This window comes from Bombus terrestris, chromosome 12, assembly GCF_910591885.1.
Source record: "Bombus terrestris chromosome 12, iyBomTerr1.2, whole genome shotgun sequence".
In the NCBI taxonomy this organism is placed as follows: Eukaryota; Metazoa; Arthropoda; class Insecta; order Hymenoptera; family Apidae; genus Bombus; species Bombus terrestris.
This window is the reverse complement of record NC_063280.1, coordinates 9970644-9987450: the sequence shown is the minus strand read 5'-3', so window position 1 is coordinate 9987450 and position 16807 is coordinate 9970644. Positions and strand designations below refer to the sequence as shown.

The following is a 16807-nucleotide window of genomic DNA, read 5'->3' as shown; positions in this document are numbered from 1 at the left end:
ACGAAAATATTAAACAATGCCGACTTTCTCGTCCCAGTAACAAAATCATAGTCATCGTTGATTCTCTTATCTTTCTATTATTTACTCAAACACTTACTACTTTATAGAGCTGCACGCAAACAGATATCAAACAATTCAATTCTTCTAGATCGCAAATTCTTAGAATAATTCTATCAGTTAGACTGTGAAGGTACACGGATTTTTTGAAAATCGAAGAGTTAAAAAAATCTATGGAAAGCACATAATATGCGTAAGGATAGAAAATATTGAAAATAAAATATTTATTGTAATATTTAGCGGGTACTTGGGTTCCATTTCTTTAGTCGAGTTCATAAGAATATAAAATTGCATAAATACCGACAGTCCAGTTATCACGGTAAATTCATCGATACTCTTATCATACTTTGACCAACCTAGTTCTTTCAGTACTTTTCGTTCTCTCCTCGACAACGTACGGACGAGCAATACGATTGCGATCGAGCCTGAGGTTCGTTCACCCCTGTCGATTATGCGAATACGCAAAGCGAGCGATAAACGCGTAACCCAGATTAATCGAACCGCATAAATCATTCGGCTTGCACGTCTCCTCTGACGACTAATATTTCCTCGCAACTTTCTTTGTGACTATCTTTCATCGACGAAAATCGCATTTTCCATAGTGGCGTCGGCTGACAATCAGCGTCTGACCCCTTGATCCACCCGCGAGAGACTCGTTAATTTTATCGAACGATACCGCAATACTTTCTATAAATCTGTTACGCTTATCAGAATACGCCGTTCAGTTTTGCGTTCGCATCTAAGTAGTTCAAGCTGGCGCGATTCATCCGTTTGAACTTCGTTTCGTTAATAGCTTCGATTTCAAGAAAATCAAGTGAATCAGTGTTCCATCAATGAAACGGAATTCGAATCGTTTCAATTGTAATTTTCACGTATAGTACGTCGTTAATTAGGAATTATATCGAACGAAGTGACATCGGGGAGGCTTGTACAAATGACGGAAACAAACAAAAAGTTTTCCTACCTAAAAAGTATTGTTTCTTCTTCATTCTTTATTACGTCTACGCAATATCTCTTCTAAAGAGTTAGACGGAGCACGCGTCAACGATTAAACGTTGATAATTAATAAATTAATTAGCTGAGACGGCAAATATAGCAGATCGTTTCGACCGCTTTGGGGCTCCAATTGACCTTTCTGAGGGAGGCGAAAGAAAGAAATAGATGGAAGAAAATGGAACTGCGACTCCTAAGCGCTCTATTCGACGGGTGTTGATGAGAACGTGGATAACCTTTGCCGTACCTTTTTATTGACGCTGAATCTGACGCCGCAGCTGCGTCATATTTAACCAATTGTACGGAGAAAACCGGTATTCCCGTGTTATCTCATCATGGTTCGGAAACGATTAATTCGCTTGCAACTGGCAGATCGAGCGAAAAAATTCGATATGTGACGAATTGCGATAAAATTACCAAGCTTTTTGCGACTCCGTCTGTGTTGCGTATTTTTATGACAAGGTGTACAATTTTTTATCAATTTGGAAGTTTCGCGTCGATGTTACGTGTATTAATTGCACCAATACGATCATGACAGTCGTGGTCTCATTACAGTTGCTAATGAAATTTCAGAATGTTTTACGTAACACGTACAGTACGTAAACAAAAGAATTTCGATCGTTCAGCGATCGACTATAACTCGAACTTCGCAACAATCGTCGATTCGCGTGTATTTCAATAATTCGCGATATTTATAAGCGCAAACCGCTCGAAAAGAGGCCGAGAGTGCGTTTAACGCTCGAAATGCGTTAAAGCGTATTTTCATCGAGATTCGAGCGACGCAAATCGAACAATGCCGGGCGAATAATCGAGCGCCCGAGTCGAGCGTGCTTCAGGCGACGAATTCGACGTTGAAAATCGAACAAAGGGACACTTTTTCTCTCTTCGTTTCTTTTTTCTTCTTTCTCGTTGATTAATTATTTCACATCGTCACGCTTCAACGTTCATCCAGCTTTCTATCGAGGGAAATTTGCACCGGTCATTTATTTCGCATCTATTTCATCGCTTTTCTATAGCACGGCGTTCGCTCTTCGAACGTCGAGCTTATTACCATTGAAACCGCGCACGGAACGCAGACGAACCACGCGATAATTCGGACAGGTCGATCGTTCTGCATAGATAGCAGCAGCAACGAGCCACGGCTCGCAAGTAATTAACGTTTTGATAATGCTATCGGGCGATTTCGTCGCGCTGTTAGCCAAGTTCGCTTGAAATGGGCCGACGTGGCTTTTCTTTTACGATTTCCCTACGAGCTAGGAAAATTCTGGATATTTCTTACCGTCAGATCTTTGCCGAGTATTTCAATAGAACGTACAGAAGTACAGATTATCGTAGATTATTGAAAATCTCTATCTTGTATCAAAAAATAACTGTACTTAACCAGACAAAAATTGCAAATCTCGACAGAAAACTGCATTAAACTCTAGCTACTTTAACCAATCGTTTTCCTAGCATAACGAATGTTTCTATTTACTTTCAATTTTATTATCGCTACACGTTTCATGAGAAATGACAGAGAAATGACAAAGGAAAACGAAGCCGTCGGAATTATTGTCGCGTGTAAACGAATAGAAGCGCTTCGCATGGCGGTCACGCGTGACAAAGTACACGCTGACACGGCGATATTTTTTGCAAAATACCAACAACAATTTCCTATCGGACTTAATTGGCAGCCGATACGTCGCACGAGGCGAACGACCGTCGCGATGAAAGCGGAGCCGTTCGCGTATACGCCTCGTGTTGCAATTATCGCGACAATTCGCAGCCTATGGATTGATTCGTGGTGTCATCGACGATGATTGCTCCGTCACCGCGAAAACCGACAATGGGATGTGCCAAGAGAAGAATAATAATTGCGTTTCTAGAGACGAAGAGGCTTTTTCCAAGAACGAACCATACGACTCAAACGTCAATTTCGCTTTATCGTTGTAAAATTTACATTTAATGCAACGCTATGAGGAAGTGAATATTCCAATTGACTCTTGTGTTCTGTCGTAGGTTTTTTAACTTCCGATAGTGAAAGTATTGTAGTAAATCTCTGTCTATAAAATAACATAAATTTTACCAGCAAACTGTGCTTCAAAAATTCGTCTTTCACAAAGAATCTCCTTTTTTTAACACTAACTTTTATTATTCCCCTTCGATATTTGCATCGGAATGCTTTTAAAATATTTCTTTAAAATATCATCAAAATATTCTTATACTATGTACGAGTACTAAGTAACTTCAACATTCAAATCAATCACGTTGCCATGGTTCTTTATATTTTTCGTTCTTAATCTTCTCGGAATAGTTCTTCGCGCGAATTATTATTTAAAGGAGAGACATCGAGCAAATTTCACGGAAAACGGTTACGCATACGTTCGCGTTAGAAATCATTGCCAAAAATGAACCGCGTGTAAGCGTGCAAACGAGCAAAGGCAGCAAATTAACAAAAGGGGCCTGTAACCTTCGATGGTCCGCACGTGACCCACACGTTTGTTTAATTAACTAATGAGCCCCGCCTTGTGTCACGAACGGCCCCACGTTTTGTTAAGTCCGGCTTATGCACTGTACACACAAGTGCAACCTTCGGTGTTGCGTGTGCACGCACGAGAGAACGTGGCACGAACGACGTTTGAAGACGTCGGGAAACTTGACTTGACGATCGTGAAGCTAACCGTGACTTCTAGCAAGGATAAATAAATTGAGGCTGCGTGTCTGGTATGTAACTCGAGGAATCGTTAAAATGTTTCTTTGCAATTTTAAAGAAACTTTAAACTACCGGTGTTAACAGTAAATAGGATTTTTTAACGTTAACGTGTTTTTTTTCTTCCCTTTTGCAACAACGAAAAACATGTAAATAGATATTTAACGTTAACTTTAAGTGAAACCAAAATACGACGATAGATATACATTTTATTTCCCGTCGTATATCATACTGTTTTAATTACGACTAGAGTCTAAATATACGAATTTATATCACAATGCAAAAATCGCCAGGGGAAAATGACGTATAATTTCACACTAGACAAGCTACGAGCGTGGACACGGAGTATGCGACTACGAGTGGTCTAACGGGAAACGATGAATTTTTTCGTGCAATTAAACAGATCGTCGCGCTAGCACGAAGATCATACCTCCCGAGGAAAGTATGTAATTAGGTTAAACGCGACAGAGTAAGAACCTTAAGGCTGTGTGCGCGATAAAACAGCTGCGGTGGCTCGAGCGCACGAGCACTCGTTAATCAGGCTACAGCATTGCCGTGAAATATAATGACAGTCACTTTAGGTCTGTCGTAAGAAGGCAGGCTGGACTAATCTGCAGTAATAATTTTTCTCTCTGGCGAGTTTCTCTCGCACGTTTGGGCGGCATGTAATTTTTTTCACCGACGATGCCGTACGAGTGTTATCTTCCCGACGATCGTGTAACCCTCGGATCACGAGGACGCGCGTCACGATTAATGCATCGCCATCACCGTGATATTTAGCGTAATTACTTTGGTAAATAGATTTTAATAACGCTAGAAAAATGGACAGGTATAATTAACTTCTTTTTTTTTGGAAATTCCGCACAGTATTCTAATAACACGTGACACACATTATTTCTCTGAATTTGTTTTCTTTACGTCGAGGCACAATTAATACGCTCAGAAACATTCGCCGAATGTTCCTTTTTCATTTCTCAATTTCACGCACACGACGTTGATCGCGTGCCACGGCCCCAACCCTGTTTCTGGGGTTCAAAGAATAAATTCACCCTCGCGAAGGTAAGAAAACCGTGTCTTGGAACCGTAATAAAATCCGCGGGGTGAATTATGCCGCGGCACGGGGGGTGACAGTGAAATAAACTCGCGACATTATTCGTCAGAAGAGGCTGGAACCTAATACGACCGGTTCAGCCTCGTGGCCTCTGGCAATTTCTGCCGCAACCTTTCCCACAGGATACTCGTTCTCGACTAAGAAGAAACAATTTGTCAAAGAGAATAAATTAACGAGCTAGGAGAGCAGGGATTTTCTTTAGAACGCGCAATGGAGATATTTTGAATGGCGTAAAAATCCGTATTCTCGAATCTTTCTCCGAGGTCGCAACATTTCATTCGTTTCTATAGCTCCAAACAGATAAACGTCGACTAATCAATTTGATTGTTCTATACGTATTGTTTGTAATCCGATGAAAATTATTTTACGAAGTACACAAGACGCTATGTTCTATTTAGCTACAAGAATAATAAAGAAATACCAATAAGAATAAAATAAATAATATGAAAACAAACTTTTGTAAATTATATTATCCATTAATTTCACGTTAAAATAAAAAAAAGATTGAAGGTCCAATATTTACACCCGTTGTTCCATAATACCGTAAAATATACGTCGAGAAATTTTACCAAAATGCTTTAAAATTCAACTAACGATTTAATTTTTAATTTAGAATTTCAATCGTAAAAGAGTCGCGAAAACTTGATTGAAAATACATTTCGCTTCAAAATGCTGTATAAATTTTATTCACCTAAAGCTTTTAAAACTCTGAAATATCACCAAATGTATTCAACCAACGCTTTTACCACATCGTTCGAACATATATGGAATTTTTCAGCATCGATTGATCGTTTTTATCGCGCGTAACATAGAGAAGTCATTAAAAACTTAATTGTTTCCTGTATCAGTTACGCTAGTTCCTGGCTACGCACGATAAGAGGAAACGCCCAAACATATTGTATCTAATATAGTGGACAACAAAATTATTAGGTAGATCGGCACGAAGAACGATACCTGACTGGTTGCATTAAACCTTTTCGCTTGATTTCGTGTGCTTTATAGGAAATGAATTTTACCTGTTTTATTATCGCTCGTTGCTCTTCAGCGAATGCATCCGGCTAGACTATTTAAAATTTGCATCAATATTAGCTCGTATGCGTCCGTTCTCCTCCGTTCTTCAAATAAAACTTATCCGGCAAAGATACACAACGCAGAAATGAATTTTACTCGGATATTTTTGCGATATTTGCACATTGCAGAGAAGCTTAGTGTCAATATTTTGGCAACTCTGTTATAGTAGAGTTTCTGCTGAGCTTTTTAAATTCCGATAAATAACAACAAAATTTTATTATACACTTGAAAGGTTTTAAAAATTTAAACACGTCCTTATGTTAATTACTATCAAATTTAGGAGATCTTACGATACATCCATATTTTTCAGGCAGTTAAATTGCCCAAAAGTCGTTTCATCTTTGAAACATAACATTCGCGGTATATCAGACTGTTGTATATTTATCGCACTTACCAAATCTCGCACGAGGATCACATTGCCCTCGCGCTACAGATAAAATATTTGATGACGCAAAGGAAGACGAAATTCCCTGCAAGGTTTTATTTTCTATTCGATGAGAATGCTTTTACGAGATGATAAGCGAGCAGAGATCGCGACGATCGAAAGTGCCGATGGTCGTTCCGTGAGAGCTCCGTAAAAGCGCGTTGATAAAGAGATTTTATGATCGCCGCGATATCGTAAAACCATCCGTTGAAGTATATCGGGTAATACAGAGATAAGAAACGCGTGCATAAGTGCGATACGCGATCACACGGCGAGCACGATTATCTTCAATTTAAATTATGACGGCTGTCTTCTTGAAATTAATTAATTCGCTTCACAAATATTTTATGCCACTTCTCCAACTATTCAAATATCTCATATGTATGAAATGCGATATTTTAAATTATTAAATCGATGCACTGCCACGATCATGACATAGAACGTTTCATATAACTTTTTTATTAAATTTGCAAAATTTAGATTACTCTAAAAGCTTCCTTTCGATTTCTTTGCCATCGAAACTTCTACCTCTCAACTGAAAGCTCTTCAAGCGTCCATCAACGAGATTAAATTCGGTGCCACAACATTTACCGAAGCGATAGGGCTACGACGGATATTCCGAAACGATGCAAATTGCGCGGATTTCGTCGCAGTACAACCGTTGCGAACTTAACATCATTAACTTAGAATTTCGTTATAGGCGTATGCAGAATGTCCGGGAGAGGAAAACGGACGGAAGATATGAAACGACGCCAGCGTAGTATGCACTTGGGCTATTTTAATGCGTCGCGAGATGATTGATTAAATTTCTGCGAGGCTACGTCGCTGTAATTGAATGCAAGTCCCGAGCTGTTCGCGATTTTTACAACTCGATCGTAGCCTGTCCCTCTAGAGATGCCACGGCAATCCTCCGCGAAGATACCGGATCGCAACGAACAACTGAGCGTGCAATTTTCCTGGTACACGTTCGCGTTTCATACTTTTCTTCGATCGTGATTAAACTGCGGATGTTTATGCAAATTTACGTGTTTACGAACGAGCGACTAAAGAAACGGGACCAAGGTACGAAATTTAGTTTTAGAAACGAGAATGAGACGATCGTAAAATTACTTCTTATTCGTACCAACAAAATTAAAGTTTAAAAAATCGATTTACTTCACTCATAAATATAAATAGAAAAGAGGTAAACGATAAAACACAAGCCATAATGGTATGTGCCTGCTGCGAAGTAGAAGGAAGTTTGAATGAATAAAAAATAGGGATTAATTTTTCATGACTTGCCTTCCTTGAGTTTCGTCAAGTTACCAATTTTACCCCCTACTGTCCTGTCTCGAGCCGAACGCAACAGTCATTAGTCCTTTGAGCACACGTTTGGCTTCTTTCGAGCCTCTTTTGTGTCGGTTCTTTTCACTGCGCGTTTACTTTGCGAGGGAAGAAGCAAGGATCCTTAATAAAGAGGATAGCTGCGGGTAACCAAAAGTTCAACCACGAATGAAGCGTGTTTTTAAATTACGTATGTAAGATACAGCGAGACAGCTTAAGAATAGATCGAATAAATTTGAACATAAATTAATTCGAACACGATCCTGCGAAACGTTGAATAATTTACATGTCGAATAAAACTTAGTCACAGGTAATTATACGTTCCGATGGTGTTAATTGGTAATTAAAATTTATATACAGGTAAACAGTTTCAGATACAATAACGACGTTTTAATCGACATTTTACATTAACGAGATAAATTAATGAAATCGCTATAATTTTATTCGTTTAAACGTGATTTCGACTACGTTTATCAAATTGGTTTGAGAACGTTTCACGATCGCCATAAAACCGTGTCTTGCCCTTTGAACGAGGTGCGAATGAAAGTTCAAGGAATAATTAAAGTGCGAAGAGTAAAAAGACTGAAAGAAAGCGAAAGCTCGGAAAACGGAAAAGGCAGAAAGAACGGATTAAAAGTGGAAATTATTGCATCGCGGTAATGAAACTGCCGTGGTAATTCCGATTTCAATCCGAGTGTACATTAATTAAAACACACACGCTCGTATCAATTCCCAGGAGCAGATTCTACTGTCACTTTATAAATTACTTCGTCTTTCAACGCGTACATTTTTAACGTATTTTTAACGCACGTATTTAAACTTTTGCAGTACTCATCCTCTTCGTGTCGCTCTCACCTCTTTTCTATAATTAAAGGTTTTAACGTGAATTATCGTACTTCCGTGAAGTACTATCGTTATTACGCTTTTCAAACAAGTACTTGGGTAATGTAAAACGATTTTTAACGAGGTATTATAGGTCATTTTGGACGAGAGAGTATAAAAATTGTAACTAAAGAACGTTCAAGATAGAAAAACGTATTAAAACCTTGAATAATACTGCTCTTTAAAATCAATCACGTAGTGTTCAAATAAAATATGAAATAATTCATATTTATCCTGAACAGTGTCTTAAAAAAAATGAAAAATCGGAAATACCCGTAACAAAACAGAACCACCAAGCAATAAAGTTAAATTGAACAACCAAAAGAAGCAAATTAATGGAACGACCGAAAAGAGGGCAGAGTTTTTCAAAGCCGGAGGCGAGGAAGAGGGTGCGATGCCGAGATACAAGCATGGTACAGGATTTTTCAGACTATCGGGCGCGCACACCGTGCGGTTAGAGCCTGCTATGCGGCACTATCGAGCATAAATTCGCTGATACGACGAGGCAGGGATTTTTCTCGTGGCGCGACGCAGAGGTTGGAGCTAGTTCAAAAGATTTAAGATAAAGCGCGTGGTGTAGGTGCGAGGCTCGATGCCGTTGCAGTTGCAGCTGCCGTTGCCGCAGAATCGCCGCAGGAGACGACGTGACCGGCGATTCGAGCCACCACCGAACCAGGCATCACGTTCGACCAGCGTCGAATTTTCTACGCTTCAGCCTGCTTACTAGACGTTTGTGGCACTCAAAGAAACACACTGGGGAAATAGGAATATTTCTTCGCTTTTCAATTCCTCCTACGTTTTTACGACTCTGTCGAGAGGAATAGTAAAAAGAGTCGAGTGAAAGGAATTAGTAATCAATGGACTGCGCATTTTTATTCGTTTATGGGAATTCGTTTATGTAAAGACATAAAAATGCACAGGGGGCTCGTAATGTGTAAAAAGAAAAAAGTATATACATATAAAGTTCAAAATATAGCACTTTTTACAATCTTACCATACAATGACGTTTAATATTAAACAACTATGTGTAACTTCAATACGATTTCTTTAGTTAAAAGCTTCGTACCCACGACTGAATTTAATTTCACCACTTTTACTTTCAAAGTAACCGACGGTCAAAAACTTTCGATAACATTAAACGACGTCTTACTCATCGTCCGTAGCAAATTATTAAATCCTCTAACCTAAACGGTCATTTAACGTTCAAGTTTTCCAATAGCCATGTAATTTACGATCTCGAAACGCTTTTATCGACGATAAGATCATCGTGTCCGATCAGATTCTTCGTCGCGTCGCCGCACCGCCACGAAATCGCAGCACAAGGTGCAATAAAACACCGGAAATTGCTCTTTACCGATGCGTCCCCTCTTTGTCCACAGAAAAACTCATTTGCCGTCGACTCGGTTTCACGTACATTAGTGGAGGGATATTTGCACGCCACCAACAGCCGATTTAATCAGAGAGTAAGATCAACGAAAGCATCGTCGTTTTCTTTGGGTTCCACGAGCGTGTTTCCGAGGGTAAAAAAAATGCTACGCCACAATCTCGCGGGATGAAACGTCTCTTTTGTGCGCGATGTCCCGTCCGTTTATTCACGAAGCACGAAATAGAGGAGGGTGGAACGTTAGAAAAACTGTCCTAGATACGAGACACAGGTTGTGTATGAACATGGACGGACGTTCACGGTATTGAACAAAGGAGGAAGTCGGATTTTTTGTCCCGAAGGAAACGTTTTTTAGAACGGTGCAATGTCACAGCCGCGGAAATTACATCGAGACGGAACGATCGATATCTATTGAGAATTTTGGGTATAAAAAAGATAGCTCACCTTCCAGATTTGCCATGGAGAACCTATAGCTATCGATTCTCGGTGTGTTGATGTCCGAGTTGAAAGGCCTGAGGGTCGCTGAGCTCACATTGTCCAGACCCTGCAACATAAATTTATTCAAACGTTAGTTATTTATTTATTTTAGCGTTGTTATTTATAGAAACTGTTGAATAAACAAGTTTTAAAGATTTTCTGCTTTGAGAAAAAATACTTTGTATTCGATATTTTGTAATATTAACATTAAACGGTATACAGGTTGTACAATCGATCGATCAAATCACAATGATACATTACAAGTATAGGTATCGTTGAAACAGTAAAACTACGGCCAACGCCACCAATTCTGATCAAAGAGACATCATCGAAAAATTCCCCACCAAACTTTCCCAAGCGTAATTCATTTCAGAAAAAGAGCGTCGAAAGTTCTTTTCCAGCTATGTCCAAGTCACAGCCGTTGGCTGAACATACAGAAATAAATCATTTACCACCCTAGAAACGGTGTCGATAACGCAAGCACGTCCGATAAAGGAAACAGCACGATGAGTCCTCTGTAACAGAAATAGAGGCGCAAACGCGAGCTGAATCCGTAGTTCCTCGCGGTCTACCGACACTTCTTGCTGCAACACGATCGATCGATAATCCGCTCGAGATCCTTTTACGTCTCTAACTCGGCTGGAAATGCGATTTACGTGAAACCGCGGAGTCGCTCACCCAATTTCCTACGGATGATCTCGCATTGTTCCGCGATCAATTTCGCGAGATCGGTGAACGCGGCGAAATTTCAACGCGCGCTCCAAGGACGTTTCCGTAGGACTGATTCGACGCTTTGGGGCGAAATAGGAATTGTTAGCAGCGAAGTACTGTCGAAGTTGCCGAGAAGGGTGGAAAAGGGAGAACTGGAAGACTTCCAGATATTCGATTGTTTTGCAGACGCGTGCATGCAATGATAACGACGAGACGGTGCTGTGTATCTGTGTATCGTAGCCCGAAGGTGGCGAAACTTGCCTCTTAAAGGGATGTTTGCGCAGGAGAAGTTTGTGCTTCCGTTTCCAGCGGCCGTCGACATCGAGCAACCAGAAATTTACTTTGGAATGCCACTCTATTTGAAAATTGTATGGTGGGTTGCAATTTCTATAATGGAAATAACAATTGGATTGCGAATAATTGATATTCTGCCACTTAGAACGCAGAATATCCCATTGTTCGGTAATAAGGAACATCTTAGCAATTCTGGGCAATTTCCACGCGATCTACAACATCGCGACTGGCAGAAGATTTTGAAAAAGTGGCGTTCTCTGAGGAAGAGGTCCGGCCAGCGCTTCTCTCGCGGTGGCGCACAGCCAGCGGACTTCCGCGTTTTGAACCATTAACCGTAAATAATGCGAGAACCGAGTTGCCCGCTCGGCCGTGTATGTACATGCGGCGTTCTACGGCGGTTAATCAAGCAACAGCTCCACACGGTGAACACACAATGCCTTCGGCTTCGCCACGTACACATACACAACGTGAACACATACACACAAACACAGGAACGTAAAACGTTCCAGCGGATAGGAGAAAACTGGGCTCGCCGTGTGTACCTCGTGTACACGTTTCGCTACGCCTGATAGATCGCCTCTCTTCATCCCTCTCCTCTCTCCACGACCTGGCTCTCTCTAGCTGTGTGACCGGAGGGCACATAGGATCTCATGGGACGCTGTATCGGCGATTCTTCGATGGCTGAATAGCTGAAGCGACTGGAAACACGGGGTGACTTGTAAACGACAGGGTGAAACTGGCGTGGCATTGCTTAGAATGCTTGATGACACTTTACCAAGTGGATCGCGATTGGCGAAAGAGATCTTTCAAATCTGCTTGCAAATCAAATTACACCTTTCATCCTACGTGTCATAGGCGAATTACGAGCTTTTCGTTTCGTACTCTTTTATATCGTTCTTTGCGTGAATGTCAGGGAATTATTTTCGACGTCGATTAATCGAAGAACCTATATCGAACACCAAAAAATGTTTATCACGGAGAAAAAACGAGACACACAAACTAACCGTTAAAAGAGAGAACTGTTCATTTTCGAGTTCAGCGAGGTGCATCAAACCCAATAAATCGCTAGGGCTTACGTTCTCGAGAATATAGAGGGACGCGTGTTACAGCGATGGCTTCTCCCGTCGAGCTGGTAAACGCAATGTGGGTGTAAACGTGGTGAACGACCCGGTAACCACCATTCGGCCATCAGGCACAACAATTAGATTCGACCGGATAAGTCGACTCTTCCTGTAACGCGAAACTCGTGGACGGTTACGTTGGTCGTATCTCGTGCGGACCATTGTCACGGATATTTAGCCGTGTTATTGACGTTCACGGGGTCAGATACCACGCTGCGATAGCGGAGAACGAATTTCTCCCAGGATTCCTACGTCGATTCCCTCGCTGAGAAGTTAATCGATCAGCGAGCGATGAGGCGAGCGCGCGTGGGAGTGAAACAACGGGAGAGCAAGGAAATCGCTCGATTGGGATCTTATCCGTCGGTTAACGTCCTCGAAACAGTCAAGGAATCAAGTTTCTGAACTATCCCAACCAGAATGATACCGTATGTTTCAAACGATAACGTTTGTGGTGATACATGTTCGTCTAATTTATGCTGGTTTTGAAGTATCGTGTTCCTTTCTGGATTATCGGTTTATTTGTAGACGAGATGGTTTAGTATCTTGCTTCGACAGAAATGAAACAACGTGTACAACACTTGACAGGTTAAAGAACATCGACGATCCATTTCAATCCCTACTTTTTTTTCAGGCAAAAAAAATGTCGGGCATCTTGATCTTAACACCACCGCGATCAACGTTAAACAAATCTATCTTTCGTAGTTGCAAATAATGAAAATGTCTCTAGCCGAAACGAACAGGTTTACGAGGCGAAAGCCTATAAACGACAAGCGAAGGACGCAGGAACCGTCCTCTAGAGGCCACGAAATATCCCCTCGAGACGTTCTCCGCCGATGATGAAATAATTTGTACGCGGCACGGGGTGCGCGCGACCTTACATTTTTCATGGCCACGGGGTTTCTTTCGGGCGACGGAACGCGAGTTGAAAAGAGCAGAAAGCTCGCACTCGGCCGAGTGTCGGTTTACCCGCGCAAAGTACGAGTTTACTCTCGACTCGAGTCGACTACGCTTTCTTGGCCTTTTACAACACTACCCTCTCGAGGACTCGTGCTTTTTCCCGACGAAAAAGCCAAAGGAGAGAAAGGCCGCTTGCCGTCAATTTATTCTCACTGAGAACCTTTCTTCGCCCGAGCTTTATCGCTCGGCGATAAAAACTCAACAGCCGAGGATCGAACTTTCCTCGATTCAACCGACGAACGATATCACGCGGGTTGTTTCTCTCGACTCGGGCGAGAAACTTTTCACGCTGAAACGGTCTCTCAAAGAAACAGCTGTAACATCGTGCAAACAACGCGAGCAAACGACTGGAAAGAACGGTTAAAAAAGTTTCGAGAACACGCTTCCGACGATGGTTCGCGCAACTTGCATCGGATCGTGCAGATTCCATTTCTTTTTTTATGGCGTCGTGATTGCTGTTTCAAACTCGCGTTGGCGCCGAATCCATAATTTTTCTCGTCGCGAGCAAATGTTTTTGCTTTCAATTAACCTGATCAGTGATCGCGAATAGTTATGAAGTTACGAGAAATTTTTACGTTCGAAGATGTAAGACGGAAAAAACAATCTACACCCTAATACCTCTCATCACAAGCCTAATTAACGAAAAATAAAGATACCACTCTGTCAGTCGCTTTTAATTGCCATCTGCCTCGGCGAGCATTAACGCAAAGGCGAATGTCCATAGCCATTCGATTCGCTGGAATGATTAATCGACATGGACGCAGTCAATGGAAGCTATCGCGGATATTGCAGATACCGCATTCATCACGACCGTAGAATATTTCGGTGCATCGACTGTCGAGTTTAAGTAAGAAACATGTTCCACTAGGACAGCCGTAAAATTGTCCGGAAATAAGCCTGTCACCCATGTGCGAGAGCGAAACAACCCTCGAGGAAATGCAGGTGTCGTCTGTATGCGCCTGACGTGCCAACTTAATATTAAACATCTTCTACCACCCTTATTGACGCTTAAGACCAGAGAAGAAATGGGGTATCTACCCTTTGGAGGAATCTTTTATCCTTACTTTGGCTGACAACATAAGAAAGCTCGTAGGAGGTCGAAGTCGTATCTGGAAGATCGAAGAATTCTAAATTATCGTATTCACCCGGCTTAAGGTCGGATTAAGGGGTTGAAATAAGGAGGTATAGGAGTCACGTTACGGAGAAAGTCCGGCGTACGACGTTAGAATTCGTTGCCACGAAGGGGAAAAAATACCATGAGTGTATTTAATCCTCTTCTTGGCTCAGGACACAGAGACACTGGGTTGCGCGAGAAAAATACGTGATTTGTCCCCGTCTGGAAGAATCCCCGAAGAAACCTCTCCCTTTTTGGCTGTCTCTGTTGGAACAGCATCTCGTGCCAATACGATGTTCCCCGACATTTTCTTGAACCCCGAAATTTACCGCAACGATATAAAGGTCGTTGTATCCAATTTCGTTGCGTTATTCCCGTTTGGGATATTTATGAGAATATTAAGGTACTAGTGGCATTTGAGAGGGTAATGATATGAAAATCTGACGATAAAACATTCGAATTGGTCTAACGAAGCTTTAGCGATATTGAAATTTGAGAAGAGCAAACCGTAGAGGTTTCATTCCTGTACCTATAAACTGAACGTTTCAAAGCAACTCTAAGTTATATATTTCGTAAGTAAGCGCTTTTAACACGAAATCCAACGAGAGAGTTAATCGATCCATTGGATACAAAGTTGCACGCTTTAGGAATCCGCGTCTTCTGTCGGTGTTTCGTTGATTCAGGCCAACTTTCCGCGAGATGGTCGCGCATTACACGTAACCTGGTGTTTTAAATGCGGAAACCGGTTCGGAAAGCATAATCCTACGCGTTCACAGAGAGTATAGAGGAAATCGCTGGCGAGTTACAATTTCTAGGAACCCGTTCCACCTGAGAGAACCCGCTTAACCATAGTCTCCTAATACATGCATAATTTCATCTTCAAACTTTCTACGACTCCCTCTTTGCTCGTTTCCTCTCTTATTCCTCGCGTGTTATCCTACGGTCCTTTATCCCATGCCATGGGACCGTTTTCGACCAAGCCATATGAAACCATAAGAAGCGCCAACTCAGCGATCTACCCAATCAAATGTAAATTTCTCTGCTTCTTTCTTGCATACTACTCACGTCCTCCTGTGCCTTGTGGCTTTTCCATCGGAAAAACCTATCCATTTGGCAGCCTGGAAAGCTTCTGCTTCCTGATAGCCTCGTTTCTGCTCGCAAACTCTCGTCTACAGCATCTTCTTGAAGAATATCGTGTCTTCTTTCTTTCGTAATTTTTGTTTTCGATTATTTGTATGGACGAATAAACCGATAATTATTCGCGGCATAATTCACGTGACTATGAAAAACATTCATCACAAACCGGAAGAACGGATGGAATCTCGTAAATGAAGTTAGAAGAAGCCAGTTCGTAGATTGAGAACGAATTGTTTACTTCGGAGGAAGTTGGTTTTATACGTCTAGACTTTACTGCGTTCCACCACGATCCTCGATCGACACTAAGAATCGGAGACTACGCTACAAGGGAGAGGATAACACGGTGTCGTGGCCAATAACAGTCCTTGAACCTGGCCGAGCGATCGTTTAACGATAGTCATCGCGGGGAACGGTCGGCCGTCATGGGCCTCCGTTTCACAACAACGTCCAAGCTCCTCTCTCGTGACCAGGCTAATGAAATCATCGGTCACTCAGATTTCCTCCCGCGCCGAACGTATAGAGTACGCGATTTCCGGCGATGGGACAGCCCGTAGAGGAATCGATCACATCCTGCGATTGACTCGACTTCGTTTACAATCCCCGAACAAGTCTTCCAAGAAATCTTTCTAACGTTAACGATATATCTAAAATCTGTAAGACACTGAACCTGTCCCAATATTTATAACCATCGACCAGCAAGATCTACTCGATTAGCTTCCATAGTTCGATTCACAAAAATCTATATTTACGTCTCGACGTCGATACTTTTTCACTGAGAAACAAGAACATGTCAAGCAACGATAACGTGTAAATCATTGATGCGACACGCAACAGATCGCAGAAATCTTCATCATCACAGAGTTTCAAGGAGCGTGAAGGACATCCTGTGAAAAAATCGGAGAGATTTGAAACGATCGGTCGGATTACGATCGAGATTCGAGGTGGACGGTTCGAAGTGGACACGGACGACCGGCGTGATCGCGTACTGGCGTGGTATTGCAGGCACTGGATGCTGATCCGCGAGGGATTCAACGTGGAGCCGGTCGGTTCTTCGTCCCTCGC

At 41.8% G+C, this 16807-nt stretch overlaps 1 protein-coding gene across 4 annotated transcripts in view; it reads right to left on the bottom strand.

Moving 5' to 3' along the window:
- Nucleotides 1-16807, bottom strand: part of LOC100643056 (amyloid beta A4 precursor protein-binding family B member 1-interacting protein) — a 152988-nt gene that overhangs the window by 17543 nt on the left and 118638 nt on the right. For 3 of the 4 annotated variants that reach the window (XM_003399650.4, XM_020865702.2, XM_012314846.3), the window contains one exon: nt 10379-10478. In XM_003399650.4, coding sequence (XP_003399698.2) covers nt 10379-10478 — 100 coding nt within the window. Of the gene's footprint in view, nt 1-10378; nt 10479-15673; nt 16257-16807 lie in introns of those variants that run through there. The other variant, XM_020865704.2, reaches the window with a different exon arrangement.